The sequence below is a fragment of the Odontesthes bonariensis genome, chromosome 9, assembly GCF_027942865.1.
Source record: "Odontesthes bonariensis isolate fOdoBon6 chromosome 9, fOdoBon6.hap1, whole genome shotgun sequence".
NCBI lineage: Eukaryota > Metazoa > Chordata > Actinopteri > Atheriniformes > Atherinopsidae > Odontesthes > Odontesthes bonariensis.
The window spans coordinates 15,742,439-15,765,626 of NC_134514.1; the positions used below are offsets into that span (position 1 = coordinate 15,742,439).

The following is a 23,188-nucleotide window of genomic DNA, read 5'->3' on the forward strand; positions in this document are numbered from 1 at the left end:
ATAAAAGTTAACATTGTAGAGGAAAGGTATTGTGACTGCCTTTATTTTTTGCCCAGTTTTCATTCTCTAAATGTCGTAGGTGTGGAGTTAGGCGGAGTTGGCTTCGTCCCCTTTTTTGAATTTCATGTTTTTTTCCCTTGCCCTTTGAACGGTCCATGATGCCTTGCGTCAGTTTGTAACGAATTTGGTTTGACGGCACAGTTTAGGCGCCATTTACAAGATACAGTTTTCGAGCAGGAAAGCAACTCGGAATGACACTGGGCTGAATTTGGTGGATTATATTTTCCGATTTTTGGATTTTCTGACACTTTTTCTGAAATCACGAGTTGGATCAGCAAGGAAGACTTTTGACGGGCTGTGTGTATATTGTGCAAGGTACAGAGTTATTTTAAGCGGAGACTATTCACGGGGGTTCCGTCTATTTGCTGAAATTCATCGCTTTAGTTCCACACGCAACGTTTAAAACAACGTGTCAAAGTAAGTTTTAACACTAGCGAAGATAAGAAGCGAACAGACCAGCATTTCTTAAACCATTAAGTATAATGTGTTAGGTCTCTGTTTGGCCAAATATTATCTCCAGTGCAACATTTATGGACACATTTCGGACAAGAACGTATAACATTATATCTAAGCTATCGTGAATACAGTTAGCTAAACAAAGTTGACCGTTGTAGCACCATGCGCGAGACAAAGTTAATTCTGTTAGCATACGCTATGCTGCGATATTTGACATTAGATAGTTAGCTACTCCAGCTGTATCATTAACAATGGATAAAAAATATATATATATGCGTCACATGTAACGAAGGCAAGTACGACTAACTCATTTTTGCATATGCGCGACTACACCAATGTTGAAGTAGAGTTTCCTTTGACTGTGCTTACCCAGCGACTTGGGTTACCCCGTTTATACCACCGCCCCCAACTTAAAAGTTGTGGGGATTGTACGTTAATATTACTGTCAGTTTGAGACTTCGACTAGAGTCTGTGTAGCTGCGCTCCCGGTAGTGGTCATGCAATATAGGCAGTGCTAAAGGGGGGAGAATTCATATATTAGCATATTAACTGCATTGTGTTTTCCAGTTAGTGACGTTAAGCATATTTTCCTGTTTTCCCATCATTGCTATGGTTAACGACCGTACAACTATTTGAGGTGCTACTCAAACGCATAATGTAGATGCGGATGGTTACCAAAATTGCTTTAGTCACGGGGTTAGGACAAACTTTGTACTGATCTTTGCATTTAATGTTAAAATAACATCTGGTTCCCCACAACCGTAACGGAGATCATTTGAACTGTTTTCAGGTTAAGTCTGCTTTGTAAATTAATAATATTCAGGTCTCAAAATCAAACGCGTTTACTTTGTTTTAAACAACTATGTTAGCATATGAGGGGGGGTGGGGGGGAGAGAAAAAAAATACCGATTAGGAGTTAGATGGGCGGCAGTGAGATCTGACTATGGTAATGATAAAAGCCTGATAGAGTAGCTGCGTGTGACCGACTGTAAGTGGACTTGAGAGATTGACAGGCACAAAAACCACTCATGGATATTCCCTTTTTTTTTCTTTCTTTTTTTTTTTTTTTTTTTTTACCAATGACTCCTTTAGATTTCAAATCATGCCATCTAAAACTACAAAGAGCTCAACTGCCTCCGCCAAGCCAAGAGTGAAGGGGTCGCAGCCTCGGGATGACTCCGAGGACGAGCTGGATGTACCCCCTCAAGAAACCAACTCCAATGGCCAAGAGGAGGCACCGCCGACAACTGGCAAGTAACAAAGGGTGTTTTGGTGTCTGTGAATCTAAATAAGTTGTTCACTCAATGGCTTTGCGTGTATTGCTGCACTGGTAGAGACCATTTGGCACAGCTTTAAAGCTTTTTTTTTTTTTTTTTTTTTTTTTTTCTTGCTTAAATCCGAACACGTAGTTACAATGGCTGATAGGTTTTTTTTCTGAAGTGCCAGTCATCAGTAAAATCATTTTTGGGATGATTTTGATACCGTCGAAGGTACTTCTTCGCCAATCCTGTCGGCAAACAAGGTAATTTATTTCGAATAATGACCAGATTTGTGATTTGGATCTAAACGGTACATGACTTAATGCTTATAACTTGATATTAAATCATTTGCATGCTACTTCTGAGAAGCCCATAGGCAACGGTAGATGTTTGTAGTCATTTGGATATGTTGAAACGCTTCACTGGGTGTCCGGCTGCTACAATTTGATGTAGAAACATAGACTCTGCTTTGCTTGTTTATGCTTATGTGAGCACAATGGATTTTGAACAGGTCGTTGTGGCTTGGTGTGATGGCAACGTAGTCCTTTTAACGTTATACATCACTACCACAAAACAAGATTTTGCTCGTGTGTGTGTTTTGATTGCAGTTAAGCATGAGTAAAAATGTGACGCTGGTGATAGCGATATACACTTTAGTTATTTATCATCGACGTAGTGACTGTGGCGCATCTACTCTCGCGTATCGGCGCTTCTCGTGTAGAGCGTTTGTGTAATAATGTGGGTTCGTTCAAACGCTACCATGGTCTTTCTTTATTTGTTGTGCCCCCCCTCTCCTCTCTTTGGTTTGCTCTTGTTTATAGAACAAAGGAAAATAGCGCCTGACAACTTTCTCTAGAGTCGTTGTTTGACTGTGACTTGCTGCCTGTGTTTTGTTTGTTTGTTTTTCTTTTTGTGTGTGTGTGTGTGTGTGTGTGTGTGTGTGTGCTCCTCCACCCCTCCCCCATGCACCACTGTCCCCCACCTGAAACGACTCGCACAGAAGAGTAAAAGTTGTACTTTTTGTGCCACAGATTCGTCTCAGGGGGAAGCTGCCGAGGCGGTTGATAATCGAAGTTTGGAGGAGATTCTCGGTAGCATCCCTCCACCCCCGCCCCCAGCAATGACCAATGAACCGGGCGCTCCTCGCCTGATGATCACACATTTAGTTAATCGCAACTTTAAATCGTACGCAGGCGAGCAGATTCTGGGGCCTTTTCACAAGGTACGACCAAACAGGTTTAAATTTATTCTCTTGCTAGGAAATACTTCATAAATGTGCTGTGCTTAGACCAGGTTTACCACCACTGGCAGTTGTGTCTTAACCTTATTTTATTTGTGTAAATTTTCCACATCTTCTAATTGCATATATGTTATCTTCTGTAGAGGAAAACATAAACAATTATCAGGGGGGAAAAAAATCATGGAGCTATATTAAAGCATTTGTTCAATTAAGAAAAAAAGAATCAAAGTGGAAAAAGTCATAATCCTCCATTTTGATTTGGTGAGTGTATTTCACAAGCAGTGGTGATGAGGTGGTGTAGACACATTTCCTTTAAATTATGACTTTCTTTAAGCTTTTATCTTTTGACATTTTTGTGGTCTCCTTATTTCTCTGAAAGTATATTTTTTATATATTAAATCTTAACTACACTCACACAGAATTCATTCACTGTTCCACTCTCACTGTGCAGAAATGCTATCACAAACTTTTAAAGGCTTAGAAAATTTACTGTGTCTGTTTGCAGATGTTTTTTTGGTTTCTCGTAATTGATTTCTGTATTTTTGTGTGCTCTTACCTTCCTCTCAGCGCTTTTCCTGCATCATTGGACCAAATGGAAGTGGGAAGTCCAATGTGATAGATTCAATGCTCTTTGTGTTTGGATACAGAGCTCAAAAGATCAGATCGAAAAAGCTCTCAGTGCTGATTCACAGCTCTGATAAACACAAAGATGTGCAAAGCTGTACTGTGGAGGTGCATTTTCAAAAGATTATTGATAAGGTACATATATATATGTGTGTGTGTGTGTGTGTGTATTTACTTCTCTGTAGCACAAATACAAACTACACTCACTTTGAATGAATCAATAAGCAGTTCAAACTGAGAAGCATGATGGGAAATATTTTTCTGTGGACAGAAATTATTGCAGGATTTTAGACATATTATTTTCTCAATCCTCATTTACAATATTGCAACTCATTTATCGCATCGGTGACTGAACACAGACTCAAATCAGTCATGAAAGTTGCAGCTCACTCCCACACATGCAACGATCACTTCATATTGTGCTAGAAGCGATCCCTCGATTTTTAATTATTTTTTAAAAAATTAACCATGTAGTGATTGGGCTCCACTTTGACTGTACAGCAAAAAAATTAAAAATGGGGAGACAGTGGGTGTTTATATGAGGAGAAAAAATTAGTCAGATGCATTAAATGACAAACTACAAGTGGGACAAACTCACCTGTGTATTTAGCAGATAGATGTGATTATATTTTTAATCTGCCACAGGGGGGGTGGGTAAGTTTTGCCCTGACTGCTGATGAAGCTTCTCTGTTTGCTTCATCAGAGTAATGTAAATTAAAATGAATCAGTCGAACCTCCTGCACGGTGCTGTGTCGTCTGTCAGCTGTACAAGCGGATGTTTTTCAAACCTAAAAATATTTTTTTCCAGAGCTGGTGTACTCAGCTCTGACTGATGGAATTGTTTCTAAAAGTAAAACATTTTTGGGCAGATTGCCTACCCTTTTTTATGCATTGTATTTGTGATCTTAACACCTATAACAAGTTTCTTGAATTCTGTAAATTTGATAGAATACACTCCTGACAGCCACAGTATCATGTTTTTAAAATCCATGGCTGGCCCAGTGCTTTGGTGTGTTTTTTAAACAAGCCTCGTTCTTAATTGCTTTTAATGTGGTGTGTGTGTTTTTTTTTTTTTAATTTTAATTATTGTTATTATTTTGTTAGTTTTTTTTCCTCAAAGCACTCTCAGTGGATTTGTCAGCACTATGAGTATAAAAGTTTGATGTGTGGAGCTGTTTCAGTCTCTCCTGAACTGCTCTGTCTTCTGCCCCTCCCCCCTCTGAGTCAGGAAGGAGATGACTACGAAGTCATCCCCAGCAGCAAGTTCTATGTTTCCAGGACTGCCAACAAAGACAATTCCTCAGCCTACTATATCAATGGCAAGAAAGCCACATTCAAAGAAGTGGGGACTTTGCTCCGAAGCCATGGCATTGACCTAGACCACAACCGATTTCTGATCTTGCAGGTAATTGGCCTTTCTTTTTCTGTAATTTCCTCCACTTCTGCCATTTCTAACTCTGCCTTTTTTTGTTTTTAATTCCCCCCCCCCCCGGGACCATCCCATTCTGTCAGAGATTTCCTGCTTATCGTTTTCTGCCCATTTCCTATTCCTTTTTTAGTCAAACGTTTCATGTACCTACCAGCCATGCCTTTAAATGGGAAATAACCTGTTGCACTGGACTTGGAAAGGAGAGGATGTGCTCTCTGACGGCCCTTAGATTGCTATAGCAGCGCATCATGGTTTGAAACAATGTGGAAAAGGTGCGAACCATTATTTGCTGCTTTAGAATTATAAGGAAAAGCTGCAGTTTTTACCGCACATCGACCTGCATGCAAGCTGAGCTACTCCCTCAGATTTTGTAGTGGGGAAATCTTTGATAATGACCCACCAGTCCGGACAGGTTGGGCCTCCCTTCCCCTCCCTCCCGCCATGTACCTGCCACGCTTTAGCAGCACGTAAATATTGGCGTGTGAGAATAAACCCCAACCCCAATATTGGCAGTGCTGCTTCAGTGTGGCCGGATCAAACACCCTCCATTGCCATGGCTTTAATATTGCTTTGACTTTTTGTTTATTTATTTATTATGTATATATTTATTTGCCTTCATTGTGAATTTTACGCATTCTGAATGCTTTAAAATGATTTTTGCTGTTAGATTTTTTTAAATAATTTTTTCCCCACATTGTGTTGTGTTGCACTGAGTTTGAACCAGGTCACTTGTGACACTCTACCACCACTGCTGAGTGTATCACATCTGATCTACCCACTTTTACTGATTAACTCCAGCCATAAGGGAATAAAATGGCAGATTTAATTTTTACGACCCCAGTTTTGACTTTTTTTATTTTTTTATTTCCTGAATATTTTGTGGGTTTCAGATAAACTTGTGTCCTGTTTGACTTTTCTACATTTGTGTGTTCATGTCCATTTTCACTCCTCCTGGGTGTCCCAGGCTTTGAAACTGTTGCATGACTATGGGAAGAGGCTTGAGCTTGTTCTCCAAGGTCACTTTTCCAGCCCTTTGGCAAAGGGGAAGTGTCTATTTTGTGCACTGGTCAGAGCAGAGGATGACGTGGAACCCCCCTCCACCCCCACCCCCTTCTCTTAAAGTCTTATTTTGGCTAGTTAAATATAAAAGGGATATACAAACAGGCCTCCCCATATAAATTAAAGTTTATTCAAGATCTACTTTGTTTTTAACTTTTTTTTTTTTTTTTTACCTTGGGTGTTGTTGCTAATTTCCAACCGATTTTAGGTGAACAAATAAAAATGAACACATGTTCAGAGAAATACAAATAAGTTGGAAAGCTCTACTTCATTAGTACACATGCATAGTATTGGGTAATTGTATAGTCAAAAGAAGTGAAAAGGTCAAGGAAGAAACAGACTTTGTTTTTAAAACATTTAGAATTGGTTGCTTACATTTTTTTTTTTTTTTTTTTTTTTTTAAACACGTGGGGAATAAAGCTGATGGAGCAGTGAGGTGGTGTTAAACTGTCTTTCATATTCTGTGTGTTGTGAGTGAGGTGTGTTTAAGATATGTCACCATAATGAGCCCATTATTTTTTTTTATTAGTCCTTTATTTTTTCATTTGAAAAAAATATAAATTTTCCTCCCACTTTGTTGTTCTTAGTTTCACTGAGTGGAAAAAATCTCCTTCTCAGAGGGAAAACTCCCAGAACAAGTGCCTGTGTGTTGCAGTTTAGTTTGATTCACATGTCAGAGGTGTGGATGTAGTTGGTCGCTTATCTTAAAAGTTCAAAGGTGTATTTGTTTTGTTTTATTTCATTTATCCTTTTTTTAAAATTTTAAAATTTTATTTTTTTAATTAAATCAGTTTGGTGACACCAAAGCCTAATTGTCACTGTAAATGTTTCCACTCTGGGATCGTGTGCCTTTTTGCCAACATGCTCTCTTGGACTGTATCCAGGGTGAGGTGGAGCAGATTGCCATGATGAAGCCTAAAGGTCAGACGGAGCACGACGAGGGGATGCTGGAGTACCTCGAAGACATCATAGGTTCTTGTCGCCTCAAGGAGCCGATCCAAACCTTGGCTCGCCGCATTGAGCTGCTCAATGAGCAGAGAGGAGAGAAGGTGACGGGGTTTTTCACACTATCTGCTCAGACAGATCAGCTAACCGGCTTTCTTTCCTGTGTCTGTGCATTTATTGTGCATTTATATGGCTGTTCGAGGAGGAGTTGTTTGTTTTTGCATATTTTTGTGTGTTTTTTAGCCACTTGGCTGGACCATCTGCTCTGTTTATACAGTAGCAGTCAAAAGTTTGGAAATGCCATCCTTCTCTTTTAAAATGAGTCTTAATTCATGGATTTCCATATAAATCTTTACATTCACTGACTCCTGGAGATTGCTTTGTTCATGCGTTTGTCTCTACAGCCTCTATTTTTTTTTCTTTTCACCCTATATTTTATTTTGTTTGATCACACCATGAAGGAAACTTGGACAACTGATATTAAATACCATAATATTTTCACTGTCCTAGCTAAACCGAGTAAAGCTAGTGGAAAAGGAAAAGAATGCTTTGGAGGGAGAAAAGAACAAAGCTGTGGAGTTCCTCACTCTGGAGAATGATATCTTCAAACACAAGCGTCGGCTCTATCAGTATTATGTGTGAGTAGCACCTCTCAGTCCTTCATGTGAAAATGAAACGACACAAACTGAAATGTCAAGCCGGTAAAGGAAGACTAGCAGGAGCGAGTCAGGTGTCAAACCTTGAATTCTTTTCTTTTTTTTTTTTCTTCACCTGATTCCTCTTCATCGTTAGTCACGACCTACAGAAACGTGTGGTGGATAAAGAGCAGGAAAAGCAGACGATCCTGGAGGAAAACAAGGAACTCGCTGAAAAAAATGCAAAGATATCACAGGAGATGGAGAAAATGAACGGAGAGCTAAAAAATGTAGAGAAGTAAGAAATCCACTTTTTTATTTTCTGATGTAACAGCCTTAGTTATTTCAGTCATTTTCTGGCTGTTGTCTAGACATTGTTGTTTGGAGGGAAAAATTCAGCTCTGGAAATAAGTAAAATGATTTAAATTTGTTCCGATCTAGTTACAATGTTTTTTTTGGGAGGGGTTCCTACCTCAGAAAATGTCTAAACTTCACATGAGATGTGTTAGTTTTATCATTTTCCAGCATTGATAACAATGAATCAAATTTTACAAGTGAGAGAAGAGTGAAGTTAAATTTAACTGAGCTTTAACATAAAGGATTTGCCCCTTTTATACAAATTGAACTTTTAATTCTTCATCTCTGTATTGATTTGTTTATTTATTTATTTTTCAATTCTCGTACTTTACGTAATGTTTCAGAGAAGTTTTTCAAGAAGATTGACTTGAATTCATCTTGTGAAATTGCTTTTTCCTCCACCAGGAAACAAAATAAGATCAACAAGTACATTGAGACCCAGAAGGAGAAGTTCACCCAGCTGGACCTGCAGGATGTTGAAGTGCGTGAGAAGATTAAACACTCCAAGAGCAAGAACAAGGCTTTTCAGAAGCAGCTGGAGAAGGACCAGAAAAAGGTGTGTTGGGCTTTAGGTTGCCGTTACTCACAGTTCAATGACTTCATTTAACATAGTTTTGCTGTTTGCTACTCTGCAGCAGATAACTTGTGTCACTCTGACATTATCATTGTGAGCAGACTGTTCAAAGCACATAATCTGTCAGTGAGTAATTTTAGCAACTTCTTCTTCTTTTTTTTATAAATTCAGAGCAGACATCCGTGTACAGATGAAACACTAAGACACCCTGGCTTTAGTGTTTATTTTGGCTATGTAGAGGAATTTTTTTTTTTAAATTCTGTTACTTATATAGAACACCAGATGTACTATCTGCCTGCTTAAATGTGATTAAATGGTCAATTAAATGGTAAAATAAGGCATAAACTGCATGTTTTACTTTCTGTTATCTGTCTCTTCTCTTATGTTTAATTTGCAAACAGATTTACTAAAATCACAAAGTTTCAGGAGTTATTTTTTTTCCTATTTCCTTTTTTTAATCCTTCACCACTTCACAAGGTTTTAAAACTGTAAACTGAGCCTTAAAAAGAAGGGGGGGGTACACTTGTGCTGTTTAAATTGTTTTAATTACATGGGTTGTTTGCCTCAGTAATCGTGGATCCTGCTCTATAAAAGGCTAAAGAATTAAAGGTATAATGTGTCTCGATTTTTCTTTTGTGAAAATTTCAGAACCCTTTAATACAAAGTTGTGTTGTTGAAATGAGCAGTTTAAAGAGGAAAGCCTGCCTGCAAAATAGTTTCAGAAGGCTGCAGTTGACATTATTCTTCAGCTCATCACCACACAAAGAAAATATGTGACGGACATTTCCTGTCTGCGTAGAACATTTTGTTAATATTACTATTGACCAATATTGATCTTAGACTTGATTCCCTCTGTTACTGAAAAATGATAATGTGTCAATATATAAATGGATTTTTAAAATATATATATATTTATATGTTCTTTTTTTGTGGAAGGTGAGTTGCTGTATATCTTCTAAATGAACTGACATTATTCACAGAATAAAATAAAGCTCAGTGTGGGTGTGTAAATCAACTTTTATAGCAGGAAGGTCCATCAGTCCTAAACCAGCCACTAGGGGGCTGTCAAGTAACGCACAAGTCGACTGTAGGAATTGTTACGTTTCCCTAGGAAGTCTTTTTTTCTTCTTCTTTTTTTTTTTGTTAGACTAACCTCTCTGTATCGCACACACTTACCGACAAACTGTCTCAGTCAAACCAAGAGCTCTCAGTAACTATAGGGATGTCTTCTCATTTCACTCACACTCTAAAACACTATCTGCTCCACCTACAATGGCTGCGCTCTGGAAACATCTTGGTCAGAGGGGGAGCTGGGCAGAGGCAGTCAGACCTCTGGGGAGCAGTGTTCTGCTGTGTGGTAGTCAACTATGGCCTGGCTTGTGTAACACTCCCAGCAGCCACATTCACATTTCACCCGCAGTTAACCCTACAAAACATAGACTGCACACACACACACACACACCAATTCTTGCCTTGTTTCAGCCCTGCCAAGGAGCAGACTGTTGTGCCAGTCTTAACCAGGCTCGCTCAGAACTGAATGTGTGTTTATAGTTGATTACATTTGTGTGTTTGGCCTGCTTTAGAATGCATGGCCCAGCAACTGTCACTGGCAACAAACTTATTTTACACATTTATGCACCTCTTATCTCCTGATCTCTTTCTCTTATCGAAATCTCTATTAATCTAATTTAACCCCCTAAGATTTCAGGTGCCCTGTATACAGAGGCACACAGATATACTAGATACATGTGGAATCAGGTCTTAATGGGTTAAGAAGTAAAGAGATTTTGCACTGCGGTTGTTAGGATTGTGTATTAATGAGCTGTGTTTTCAAGTTGAGCAAAGACGACTGTAACCTGTTGTTCAGAATCCACGGTTGGACACGTCTCCTGTTTTCAGATTTTCTCTTCTCTGGCTCATTTTTCAGTTGGAGGAAGTGCGCAGTATACCAGCCAGCAGTGAAAAGGCCATCTCTGAGGCAACAGCCTGCAGGGAAGACCTGGAGAAACAGAAGGTGAAGGAAGAGGAAAAACTCAAGGAAGTGATGGAGAGTCTAAAGGAAGAGACCAGTGGCTTGCAGCAGGATAAAGAGGTCTGTCTGTGCTTTATGATTGATTTAACTGTATTGAGCACACTTTTTGCTTTTGTTCTGCAAAATCAAGTCTCAAGTTGTTCTCCAATAATCTTTCTCCTCTTGCACCTTCCAGAAAAAAGAGAAGGAGCTCATGGAACTCAGCAAGGCCGTAAATGAGACCCGTTCTCGAATGGACCTCGCTCAGTCGGAGCTCGACATTTACTTGAGCCGCCACAAAACGGCTCTGACACAGCTCAACACGGCCAAACAGACGCTTCAGACAACGTCGGACACTCTGCAGGAGCGCCGTGCTGCCATCAAAGACCTGGAAGTTCAAATACCCCAGAAAGAGCAGCAGCTCAAGAAGGTTAAAAAAAAAAACGTCACCTTTGTTGATGGTGCTGATGGTGTTGGTTGTTAGTTTCTGCTTTAACTGCTCTTCTTCGCTTTTATTCTGCAGGACCAGGGAGAGCTGGAGCAACTGATTAAGATGGATAATGAGGCCAGGGAAGTGGTGAGGGAATTGAGGCAGAAAGTAGATGAAGCCAAGAGCTCTCTGTCTTCAAATCGCAGTCGAGGAAAAGTGCTGGATGCCCTAATGCAGATGAAAAAGAGTGGCAGAATTCCTGGCATATATGGCAGATTGGTAAAAAGCTGAGCTAACACTATTATACAGACTACACTGTTTATTGTTTATTCCACTTAAATAAATTGGATTTGTCTATTAAGGTATTTCTGTGCATGTAGGGAGACCTTGGAGCCATAGATGAGAAGTATGATGTGGCCATTTCCTCTTGTTGCGGTGCTCTGGACAACATCGTGGTGAATACCATTGACACGGCTCAGAAATGTGTCACATTCCTCAAAGAGCAGAACGTCGGGGTCGCCACTTTCATTGGTCTCGACAAGGTAAAGACGATGGCTTTTGAGAAACTCTGTGGAGAGGAAGTAAAGTGATGATCTTTGTAGTTTGAAATATTTCAAATAAACTGGTCTTCTCATCTTGCTGCTCACTGACTTTTCTTCTCTCAGATGAAGGTGTGGGAGAAGAGCATGGCTCCCATCCGCACTCCAGAAGACAGCCCTCGCCTCTTCGACATGGTGCGAGTGAACGACGAGAGTGTGCGTCCAGCTTTCTACTTTGCCCTAAGGGACACCTTAGTGGCCAAAGACATGGAGCAGGCCACAAGGATGGCGTTCCAGAGAGAAAAGCGCTGGAGAGTGGTCACCCTGAAGGGACAGATAATTGAGATGGCTGGTTGGTGACTTCCCTTTTCTTTGAGAGCTGCCTGTTGTTGTTTCTTTCCCTCAGTCTTAATTTTGGCTCTGATCGGTGAAGGTTGTTGTTTTTTTGCTTTGTCCCTACCATCGTTATTGATGTGGTTCCACGTGTATTTCCCAGGAACTATGACTGGAGGAGGAAGAGTATTGAAAGGCAGAATGGGCTCTTCTATTGGCACTGAAGTCTCACAGGTGGAGGTAAGTTCAAAATACACAAATCAGTGTTGGTGTTCATTAGACTTCTTAAAAAGGCCAAACTGGCCCAATGTTCAAAGCAAGGGTGAGCATTTTCTATATTTAGGTAAATTATTGAAGTAAAATGTGTGCGGATTTAGAATTACAAGACACAAACTATAACACATTAGCATTTAGCTTTTAGCATCATGAAAGCCTGGATTTTAAAAAGTTCTTGCTTTGTGTGCATTTTCTCCAAGTGTTGATGCTGAGGCATCACAAGTCGTGTACAAAACGTGATTCCATCGTGTGTGTTTTTTTTGTGTTTTTTTTTCTCTGCAGCTTGACCGCATGGAGAGCAAGCTAAATGAGAAGGTGTCAAAGCTGCAGGGCTGCCAGGAGAGAAAGCTGCAGCTCGAGGAAAACATCCAGCGCCTTCAGCCACAGCTCCGAGAAATGAAGAACACGCTGGAGAAATACACCAAGAGCATGACTGTACATCATTTTCATTCACCGTGTTTCTGTCTCACTCCTTTAACGCGTTTGACATCAGAACGATAACGTCCGCTACTGCACAACCATAAAATATCAGTTGCAACTGATTAAATAACTTTTGCTGCTTAAAGTCAGTGTGGCTGAGTGTTTTCCTCCCTCCCTCAGAGTCTAGCTGACCAGGAGACTCACTTGAAACTTCAGATGAAGGAGCTTGAAGCCAATGTGCTGGCAGCTGCCCCAGACAAGGCCAAACAGAAGCAGATGGAGAAGAGCCTGGAGGCCTTCAAAAAAGGTAGAGACTTCTGGTAACCGTAAAGACAAATGTTGTTAATTGAATTATATTTTAACACATTGACTACCAGCGGTTTTTACAGAATTATGTCGTAGAATCCCAGCGTTCTAAACCATTTTTTTGACGTTTTTTGTACAGTCACAGCATATTATGTGATAGGGCCACTGAAACATGTTATGGCTCGTTTGAAAGCTGAGACTTTAAACTCTTTGTGGGTCAAAACTGCGTGTCTCTAGGTGCCGCCATTAGCGAGCTATCCTTAGCTAAACCAAGGCGGGTATCCACCAAAATCAACAACAAACTGAGATCGGGGCTTTTGTGAAAGGTGCGCTCTTTCAGCCTGTCGCACTTTAGATACTTACATATCCGGGTCAGAGGATTTGCTTCGTGTCGCATGTGGCAAAGCTAACCTGTTCATAAGACCGCCTCCTTAGACTTGTCGCGTGTCTTCTTCTCCTTCTTGTTGTTTGTTTATGTTACTTTACCGTCACCCTCTGGAAACCGACACGTGCGATTGGACAAAATGCAGAAATGCACAACAATCAATGCAGAGTTATCAAAATTGTTCTTGAGTTGACGCAAAGCCATTGGCATAATGATCAAAATGTCCAGATGATGACACCAGTTTTTGACTGCCATCTATGTCAGTTCATCACATAATTACAAAAATCACACAGAATGTGCATTAGAATGTATAGATTCAGAATCCATAAAAAAAAACGTAAAAACGTAGTTTTACGTGACTTGGGAGTCAATGTGTTAATATCTGCTGCCGTGTTGCAGAGAATTGTAATTTATTAAAGAAAATATCTCAAAGGCTTCGAGTTAGGTTATTATTTAGCATTCTAATATCCGAGTGATTTTATACATTAGACTTGAGATTTGACCTCTGCGAATGTACATCATTAATATCGTTTTATTCCTTCGCTCTTTTGTCCTGCCGAACCTCGTCTCGGTCAACAGACTACGAGTCGGCATCCAGTAAGGCGGGGAAGGTGGAAAATGAGGTAAAAAGGCTTCACAACTTGATTGTAGACATCAACAGTCACAAACTAAAGGCTCAGCAGGACAAGCTCGACAAGGTCAACAAGGATCTCGATGACTGCTCCTCCACCATAACCAAAGCCAAAGTGGCCATAAAGACGGCTGATCGGTAAGGAAACGACTCTGATTAAAGCTCTTTTAATACATGTTGTTCTTTCTTTACATAGAAAAGAGAAACTCCTCCGATACCAGTTGCTTCTTTAGGGGTGAAACCTTCTGCTGGAGCTTTAGGTGTAAGATGGTGGCTTATGTGCTGGATTTTATAGCTGCCGTACATAAAAGTGGAAGACGATGGCTGTGCTGTGACTTCAGAAACATTTACTTTTAAAAGGATTTTTTAGAGAATCTTGAAAATGGCCAAATGTCTTGTTGGCAGCCGGGGCGTTCCTTTTTCTTTCCTCCACTCACTGAACAGGAGGATATAGTGATAAAGTCACTAAGATGGCAGCGATGACTTGGCATGGTAGAGGCAGAGATCCTTTTGCTTGAAGAGGAAGGAGCGACACTAACGGAAAGGGAAAAAAAAAAAAAAAAAAAAAGGAGAGAGGTTACTGGAACATGGAGTAAATTCCTCTCAGTTTTTCTCGTTGCTTTCTTTAGTGGTGATTAAAATAGGCCCTTAGTCTGTGGTATGTGTTACTCGAAGTCTAACAATAAGCATGTTAACGTGACACAACTTATTTTTAGTCGGACCAAAATCTGACTTTTTAAAATGCATGTAAACATTGAGCAAAATCCTACAGAACTGAGCTTCTGTGCAGGGGCCAACGCCCAGGTAACGCCACCGAATCGCTCCAAAGCAGAATGCTGTGAGCGGTTTCTCACACAGTCCACAATGTCATGGTGACAAACTTCACTCAGTAATTGATTCCGCTCCCATGCGTGGAAACTGGTACAGGGACCGCGGTCTAATTAAACGGCCGAGTAGAGCTGTAACCATAGCTCAAGTCAGCTGTGCGTGTAACCGTTCAGGGTGACTTTATAGGCTGGAAAGCTTCACAGTCCGTCTCTAACACTAGTGGCTGCATGTGATGTGGTTTGTTTTGGCATAACTGGCCATGCAGCCAATCACCAACACACTGGAGCTTATCAGCTGCAACACTGAAACATCTCCGGAAGCTGAAACGCCATCAATTAGAGAGAGGAACCCACCTCCAGTGTTACAGCTGTGAACTTCTATGTCAGAACATGAGATCTGCATGTTGCTGAGCTGTGTTTCTGGTTATGCTGGATGACTTCAGATGTGCCATATTTAGGCGATTGGCGATCTCAGTGCGGCAGAGAAGAGATTACTGTTAAACGTCTGTGATAATGAGACCAAGTGTCTAAAGTGGCACACTGTTACCAAAGTACGTGTGCTCGTGTAGTTTTATGCTCGAAGTCCGTTATATTTCACTACAGTTAGCGTATCGATCCGCCAAAGTACAGCTGACAGACAGCCTAGTTGAGGTGCTGCTCACATGACTGTTACCTTACAGTGCAGACGGGAAAGTGTTTGACTGACTGAGCTGAAGTGACTCGTAACGATTTGTTCGCATCCATGTGACGTTATTAATGGCCACCGTATTCACACGTCACGAGTACTCTGACTGAAGCTGATGAGTCTTCTTCTCTTTGTGTTTCCTCTGTAGCAACCTGAAAAAGTGCGAAGAGAGCCTGGCACGTGGGCAGAGTGAGCTGGAGGAAAACGAGAAGCTGATGGCCGAGCTCACCGAACATCTGAAGAAGCTGGAGGATGAGGCTGGGGAGATCATGAAAGCCTGTCAGGAGGCAGAGGTGTGGGCGCTTGTTGTTGGCTTTATTTAATATTCAGCCATGGTTTCTTGCTCCCAGGCAACATTGTTGACAGCAGTAGATGCTCTTCTAGTAATAGTTAGTTAAAAGATGAGGCTATGTGTCCTGTATTTCATCAAGGTGTTTCAAAGTATTCTTGCTCTCCTTTGCACCCGGTTAGAAAACAATGAAAGTATCTATAGAATTTCTTTGTATGTCAGAATTGATATTTCCTTTATTTTTCTCCGTCCTTTACGTTAAAGGTTGCATGTCCCTCGCTAAGGTGTGATGTACTGTGAGTCTGAATGAATTTTAAATGGATGGATGTGTGACTGATGTATCTCTCGTCCTCCAGGCTGCGCTGCCTGAGGTCCAGGAGCAGTATCAGGCCGTGTCCAAGGAGATAAAAGCTCTGCAGCAGCAGGAACACGCTCTGCAGGAACAGTCCCTCAACGTGCGGCTCTCCGTTGAGCAGCTCGACGCCACCATCACTAAACACAACGGCAAGATCAAATACTGGCAGGAAGAGGTGAGGGAAGAAGCACGTTTTAGTTTGTTCATGGCGGGGTTTATTCTTGTAATATTGGAATCTGTTGGGAATGATGTGCAGAGCAAACTAATTACAGGCTTAGAGCTCGCAGACATGAACAGCCCAGTGTGGTTAACTCGAACACTCCCTGAGCTTCGTCATTTCTAAGTTTCGAGCACAACTGTTTTGGATCTCTCCGGCTTTGTTTTGCATTAGTTTATATATCAGTCTGCGCTGATGATAAAGCGAATGAGTGGGCGGCGTCCGATTTGCACTTTGAATGAGAATTCTTGTTGTTCCTGTGCTTAAGGCCACCAAACTGCGCCTTCACGCGATCGATGGCCAGCCAGCCGAGGAGCTTCCTGTGCCGACTCCTGCTGAACTGGAAGCGATCTCAGATCCAAACGTCATTGTGAACAAGATGAGCACATTAGAGATCCAGTGTGGTCAGATGAAGCCCAACCTCGGAGCCATCGCTGAGTACAAGAAGAAGGTTTGTTTGGATGCGCTCTTTTAGCTCACGGAGTCACTGTTTCAGGATTAGAACATGCAGAAATCATCATTGTATGTGTCATTGTAACATTTAGTGCGTCCTCACACTATCAGACAAGTCGAGATGTTGTTGAACTGAAGGACAAATAACACTGATCTCTATGTACTGAATGAGATGGACCATTAAGTACAACATGAAAAAAGATGCACCAAAAATAATAATGAATAATACTTGAAACATTGTAACCTCGCTGAGTATGTTCAATTTAAAGTCGTGTTTGTGTGTGTGTGTGTGTTCAGGAGGAGCTGTATCTGCAGAGAGTTGCCCAGCTGGACGAGATCACTACAGAGAGGGACCGATTCAAACGTGGCTACGAGGACCTGCGCAAACAGCGGCTCAATGAGTTCATGACCGGCTTCAACATGATCACAAACAAGCTGAAGGAAAACTACCAGATGCTCACACTGGGTGGAGACGCAGAGCTGGAGCTCGTGGACAGTTTGGACCCCTTCTCTGAAGGCATCATGTTCAGGTGAGGGACGAGAAAAAGAAAAGCAGCTTCTGAGGAGGCGTTGTGTTTGTTTAATTGTCGAACACTTGTTCTTTGTTGTGTTTTTAGTGTTCGTCCACCAAAGAAAAGCTGGAAAAAGATCTTCAACCTGTCAGGAGGAGAAAAGACCCTCAGCTCTCTGGCTCTGGTGTTCGCTCTGCACCACTATAAACCCACGCCGCTCTATTTTATGGACGAGATAGACGCTGCTCTTGATTTCAAGAACGTCTCCATCGTGGCCTGTTACATATATGTGAGTATGGACCTGTGTCTAGATGTGTGAACATGTTACTGACAGATGATCGACGAGTTCAAACAGCACCAAAAGCTCTCTTTACGTAACAAAAGATTTGTTTCTGGACACATTTTGAGGGAAGAAGTCAAGCAGTTTTGCTTAATGTTTAAACTGATAACACGTCAACAAGACTTTCTAGAGGAGGCCTGTCTGCGCTAAACACTCCTCAGTTTGCTTTAATTGGCCCCAACTTTAACTTTAACCAAGTTAGGAGCAAACAAATGCTCTCCCAGAATGCAGTTTGGTACTTTTCAAAGACTATAAAGTAAAACGATGGTGATGGATCCTGTGGAGAAAGGCCACTAAAGTTAAAGGTTCCCATCTTTAATCATAATAGAAAGATGGGTTATATCCAAGTCATGTGAAGCATCCTTATTTTTATTCGACCTGGATCAAAAAAGCTCGGCCTTTAACTGTTGTCTGAGCTTTCAGATCCATTTTCAGCTGTTGGGCAGCGACGTGCTAATACTCCACAGGGAATCAAATCTATGCAGACATGTCACGTGTTTCTTTCATCTCTGCGCAGGAGCAAACGAAGAACGCTCAGTTCATCATCATCTCCCTGAGGAACAACATGTTCGAGATCGCAGATCGTCTCATCGGCATCTACAAAACGCACAACACAACCAAGAGCGTGGGAATCAACCCCAAGACAATCGTCTTCAAAGAGCACGACGCCATCACCGCTTGAACCAGTCTTTACCTTTTCCTCTCACACCTAATGTACATACTTTTTTTTTTTTTTTTTTTTTTTTTATGTCTCTCTGAAATGCTGCTATTCTGCTCTGAACCAATAAAAGTCTTTTATTCATGAATGTTGTGAAAGAAGCAGAAAACGTGATTTAAGCTCACTTTACCATGAAGCCACACGTGCCTTTAAAAATTACAAACACAAACGAGTTTATTACACTTTAAATATATGAATAAAGCAGTTTATAAAAAAATATTGGATTGCTACAACAGGTCATGCGTTAGAAATTTAACAATCGTTGAAAATACAGTTTTCTCTGGTTTCTGATGAACATAAAATTCCAGTCAGAGTATTTAGTGAAGCAGGTTGGTGTAAAAAAAGAGCTGCCACACTAAACTCTGCAAAAATAAAACAAACGTGCACATTTCAAATGAACAGGACCTTTCTCAGTAACATATGGGTCCCGGTGGAAAGGCATGATGGTTAAAAGGCAACAATCTGCGTCCGGCTCCGGCCATCGGGCTCCAAATTTCCCACACTGCTCCAGTTACTTTGAACACTACCTTGTAGAGGCGAGGCACGCAGCTGGAAAGCTGCTACAGATGATGGAGAAGGAGACTAAAGCCTCTGAACACCTGTTATTGAAGTGGAATATCTCCGAGCAGGCGCGTCACATGTCAGTTACAAAGCAGTACATAAAAACACTTGGTGAATTGTAAAGAGTGTAACAGTATTTTATCCTATTTCTTCCTCAGGCCTGCTGTGTTTAACCCCGAAGTGTCTCTGAAATGAGGGAGAAAAAAAAATTCACTTAAAGGTGTTCGCTGTGATCAAACCGTTTCTACGCAGCCGAGGTTACGTACTTTTTTTAAAATGAGCATTTTCGTATGGCATTTTGCTTAGTTTTCAGAGGGCGGCCTGTTTAAGCATCCAGTGTTGACCTAAATCTGAATAAACCTGTTGCTGTGGAAGCAAAATCCAACTTTCACTGTTTTGGTTTCACAACAGTTTTAACACTGAAACAGACTTAGGGGTGTAAAATTAGAAATAGCAGCTGCTTATAAAGTATCAAAGAGTGGATTTTTTTTCCTTTACCAGCAGAAGAGGGAAGGGAGTCCGTCATTAGTTTAAGGTTTTTTGGTTGCAGTTTGGCTTCTTTCATTGAAACAGAGTTTTAAACGGGGCGGCCGCCTGCTGAAAGACTTTATCCCCCACCGTAGAGAGCTGGGAGCTCCATCCCTGCACAGCAGCCTCCAACACCACGTACGCCGACGCTGCAGCGTCCCACGCCGATGCGACGAGTTCGCTGCTCAGACCGTGGACTAACTGACTGCAACGCGACAAGAGAGAGAAACCGAGCGACGCCCCTCCGACCGGGTTGACCCACAGCGCTGCGAGCAGCAGCAGCAGCAGCCCCAGCAGCACCACAGCGGCCGGAGGCTGCGGCTCGCGCCACACCTGCCGGGCCTCTCTGCCGGGTCCAACTGCCTCCACTTCCATTTCCGCCACTCCGCATCTGGCACAGCAGCACACCTTAGGAACGGGTGCGTCCTCCAGGCTACCGATGGTCACAGCGGGCCAGTGCTGCTGCAGGTAAGCGGCTGCTCGCGGCGTGACCGAGAGGCTGACCACAGAGGGCAGAGGGGTTTTAATAAACTTCTCCACCCTCTCCCTGAGTAAATGCACCTGCTCCAAGAAGACCAGGGGGGAGTCCTCCTCCTCCACAGACGAGCCCAAAGACACCAGGTCCAACTGTTCCTCCTACAGGAAACAAAGAGATATTGGTGCCATGGTATACCAGCAGTGTCGTTATTTGCTGACATATAAAATCTCACTTGTAACCATAAACATCCTAAAAGCAGAAGTAGGTGGGTGTACATTCCAAGCGCACTCTTTTTCCTGTTGTAGCAGCTACACACCTGGAGCTCCTTGACTCTGAGGATGAGGGGGTCGTAGGCCTGCGACACCTCTGCCCCGGCTTTATCCAGAGCCTCCAGGTAGGCCTGCCTCTTCCTGGCCAACGCCACCTCCAGCGAAAGAAAAAACTGACCGACTTCCTGTCTGTCCTGCTTCACCAGAGCCTCGCAGCGGGCTTTCTCCTGCTCCAGCTGCTCCGCCAGCTCGCACACCTGACGCAGCAACAGACGGAGGCGGCTTACTTTAACGTGCAAAACTATTTCCACGCTGGAACTTGAGCAATGGTCGCTCCTCACCTGTGCCCATCTCCGCTCTGAGAGTTTGGCCAGCAGCTGCGACGGAGCCCGCTTTTCTCCGAGGAAAGCCGCCTGCAGGTCATCTATGGGGTGGCCCTGATGCTGCCCGACAGTCAGACACAGCCCGCAGATCAGCTGCCGATCCTGGACGCAGTACATGTTCAGAGGCTGCCGCTGGTGCTCCTGGCAGGACGGGGCCCGCGGCTCGCCGTCACCCTGGAACTGAGACCACACAAGTGAAAAGGAACAAAAGATGAATGAGCACAAACTTTAAAACAAAGAAGAGAAAAAAAAAAAGAAGAAGAGAGGATTCAAGACACACGCATGTAGCCGCAGAATGAATGTTTGACTGAAAAACAAGTGTCTCTCCTACTTTCTCGATGATGGCTCGCAGTGAGACGTTGGTGGGCAGAGCGTCTACACCCGCGGGGGGCAGCTCCACCACGCTGCGACAGTTGGGACATTTTATAGGCAGGCGGAGAGGACGCCAGATGGAATAGTTGGTGGACACCTGGAGCAAGTTGTCCAGGCAGGTCTTACAGAATGTGTGCGAACACGGCAGGACTCGGGGGTCAGAGAAGAGAGAGTAGCACACGGAGCACGTCAGGTCCTCCTCCAGGTTGTCCATGACGGAGATTAGAGGCCTGGCTCAGGTCTGAGGGGTAGGGGGCTTTGAGGAGAACAACAGCATCCGGCACGTCAGCGGGGCGGATGGAAAGCTACGCGCGCACCTGTTCAGCAAAACAAATTAACTCACTACAAGTGGAAAGTGTAAGAAATAAAATGAAATAAATTAAAAACCACCTGAGTCTAATAGAGCCTGGCGTCAGTTAACAGAACGAGATCAGAAGATGGTTCCCCTTGTTTCTTATATTTTATCAACAAAATTGTTGAGGTTTGTAGATAGTGACGTTTACCTTGTTTCCAATAGAGAATACTTGGCCTGCTTGACCGCAGTGCTTAAAACACATCAGACTTAAAAAGGGAGATTAAAAAATAAAACCACAGCCAAATTTCAAACTGACTGACCGTCCTTGTCTGAAATGCCAGTTTCCCTGAAATTTGACGTCTGTTTTGCTGTTCTTAATCGTTGCATAGTCTTTGTGTTGTTCGGAGTCACTGTGTGGTTAAAGGCCAACTTTTAAAGATGTGTAGCATTTCCTGTTTGCTTGTTGTGGTCTTCAGTTTTTTTTCCCCCGACATCTCTACTGATGTCCAGAAATGACACAACGGGAATTTGGCTTCTTGTGTACGTTTCGTCCAGCGTTGTGATTGCGAAGCCACAACACTTTGTCCCTCTATGAAAAATGAGAACAAAATCTGAACACCACCGGCCATGAAATCAGATCTTTATGGTGGAAAGATAAGTGTGTGTTGGATTATAATATCATCTGAACAGTGAAATTTGGTGCTCACCTTAATCATTAGCGTGTTCAACAAGTTGTCAAAGTCTAACCATCGTGTTAAAGACCCGTAAAAGACAACAGCCAAAGTGGATCAGCTCACGTCACACATAAGTTATGCTGTGTGTGTTGACGGGCTCTCTCCTCTTGTTACAGCCAGCACAGCAGCGACAATAGGAGGCCCAGAGCCAGCACCCACCCAGCCCCAACACTCAGTCTATCTGGACAGTCTGTACAACAAAACCTAATCCATGTGTGGGGGTCAAACAGGGGCCGAGTCGGCTCCTAGATTCAAGCAGGAGGCGGTTTGCAACCGCGACGACTTTTATTGTCGCTCAGTTAAAGCAAATTTAACCTTTACACGCTCTGTAAAATTTCAAGTTAATAAGTGACGAAAATACTTTTTACTAATAAAATGGGTTTGTTGTAGTTATTCCGAGCGATAACGGGTCAGGTAACCGGTACATCAGACTAACTAAAATGTCATGTTTACTTTTTTTTTTTTTGGTTTTCTATTTAAAACAAACTTGAGACACGTCGCAAAAAAAAATTAAAAAATTAAAAAAAAAATAAAAAAAAATACTGCTTTATCAACAACTTTTGAGGATTATATCACCCATTGTTTGATCCATTAATCTTAATCGTGGTGACACTACGCAAACCCTTTGAAATATACACATTAGCCGAGAAATCTGCTTCAGACTCACCGTTTGTACGGAGCAAAGCGTCTGTGCTAAACGGCTCTCACTTCCGGTTCCTTATCGTGCTGCCTTCAGGTACACTGTGCAAAGTCGTTTTTTAAAGGCCGCAGCAGGCAAAAACATGGAACTGACCTTCTATTAAAATAAATAAATAAATTTAATAACACGACAAAGATATTAACGTGTTCATATACTTTAAGTTTTTTTTTTTTTTTTTTTTTTTTTTAAATTGGCTGGTTATAGCAGCCTTTCTTTGTACCATTAAACCTACGTGCATACTTACAATTCATCAGTAAGATGTTTCTTGTTTTGCATGTTCAAAATATATTAAGAATTTCCCCTCTATAGTCACTTTAAGTAATTCTTCATTTGAATCGAAGCAATTGTTTTACTTGTGTGGAAGTTACGCGTCATAAAAGGAGTTTAGACGTTTATTTCTCCGATAGTTTTCCCCAATATATTTTTTAACTCTTCACAGTGCGCATGCGGAAAAACGACCGTTCTGGCCAATCAGGTCGCGCCGCCTCCCGATTTGAACACAA

At 42.1% G+C, this 23,188-nt stretch overlaps 2 protein-coding genes across 6 annotated transcripts; one reads left to right on the plus strand and one right to left on the minus strand.

Annotated features, from left to right (window-relative positions):
- Positions 1-211: 211 nt before the first annotated feature.
- On the plus strand, positions 212-18,329 carry smc4 (structural maintenance of chromosomes 4). Of its 2 annotated transcripts, XM_075473324.1 has the most exons (24): positions 212-375; positions 1,609-1,766; positions 2,807-2,997; positions 3,583-3,774; positions 4,868-5,044; positions 7,012-7,176; positions 7,583-7,710; positions 7,865-8,005; positions 8,470-8,620; positions 10,566-10,730; positions 10,846-11,079; positions 11,173-11,358; positions 11,460-11,621; positions 11,745-11,970; positions 12,115-12,191; positions 12,510-12,662; positions 12,828-12,954; positions 13,918-14,107; positions 15,630-15,774; positions 16,127-16,300; positions 16,611-16,793; positions 17,093-17,325; positions 17,413-17,596; positions 18,165-18,329. In XM_075473324.1, the coding sequence occupies exons 2-24, from the start codon at positions 1,619-1,621 to the stop codon at positions 18,327-18,329; spliced, it is 3,897 nt and encodes a 1,298-aa protein (XP_075329439.1). In that variant the 5' UTR covers positions 212-375; positions 1,609-1,618. The 2 variants fall into 2 exon arrangements, with proteins under 2 accessions (XP_075329439.1, XP_075329440.1); XM_075473325.1 differs by lacking the exon at positions 212-375 and having other exon boundaries at positions 1,443-1,766.
- A 184-nt stretch (positions 18,330-18,513) lies between these two features.
- trim59 (tripartite motif containing 59) lies at positions 18,514-22,704 on the minus strand. Of its 4 annotated transcripts, none has more exons than XM_075473329.1 (6): positions 22,653-22,672; positions 21,460-21,840; positions 20,916-21,273; positions 20,543-20,764; positions 20,249-20,458; positions 18,514-20,090 (listed from the first exon to the last, which is right to left on the minus strand). In XM_075473329.1, exons 3-6 carry the CDS (start codon positions 21,168-21,170, stop codon positions 19,488-19,490), a joined length of 1,290 nt encoding a protein of 429 aa, XP_075329444.1. In that variant the 5' UTR covers positions 21,171-21,273; positions 21,460-21,840; positions 22,653-22,672; the 3' UTR covers positions 18,514-19,487. The 4 variants fall into 4 exon arrangements, with proteins under 4 accessions (XP_075329444.1, XP_075329443.1, XP_075329445.1 ...); XM_075473328.1 differs by lacking the exon at positions 22,653-22,672 and adding an exon at positions 21,959-22,646; XM_075473330.1 differs by lacking the exon at positions 21,460-21,840 and having other exon boundaries at positions 22,653-22,704.
- Between the last annotated feature and the right edge of the window lie 484 nt (positions 22,705-23,188).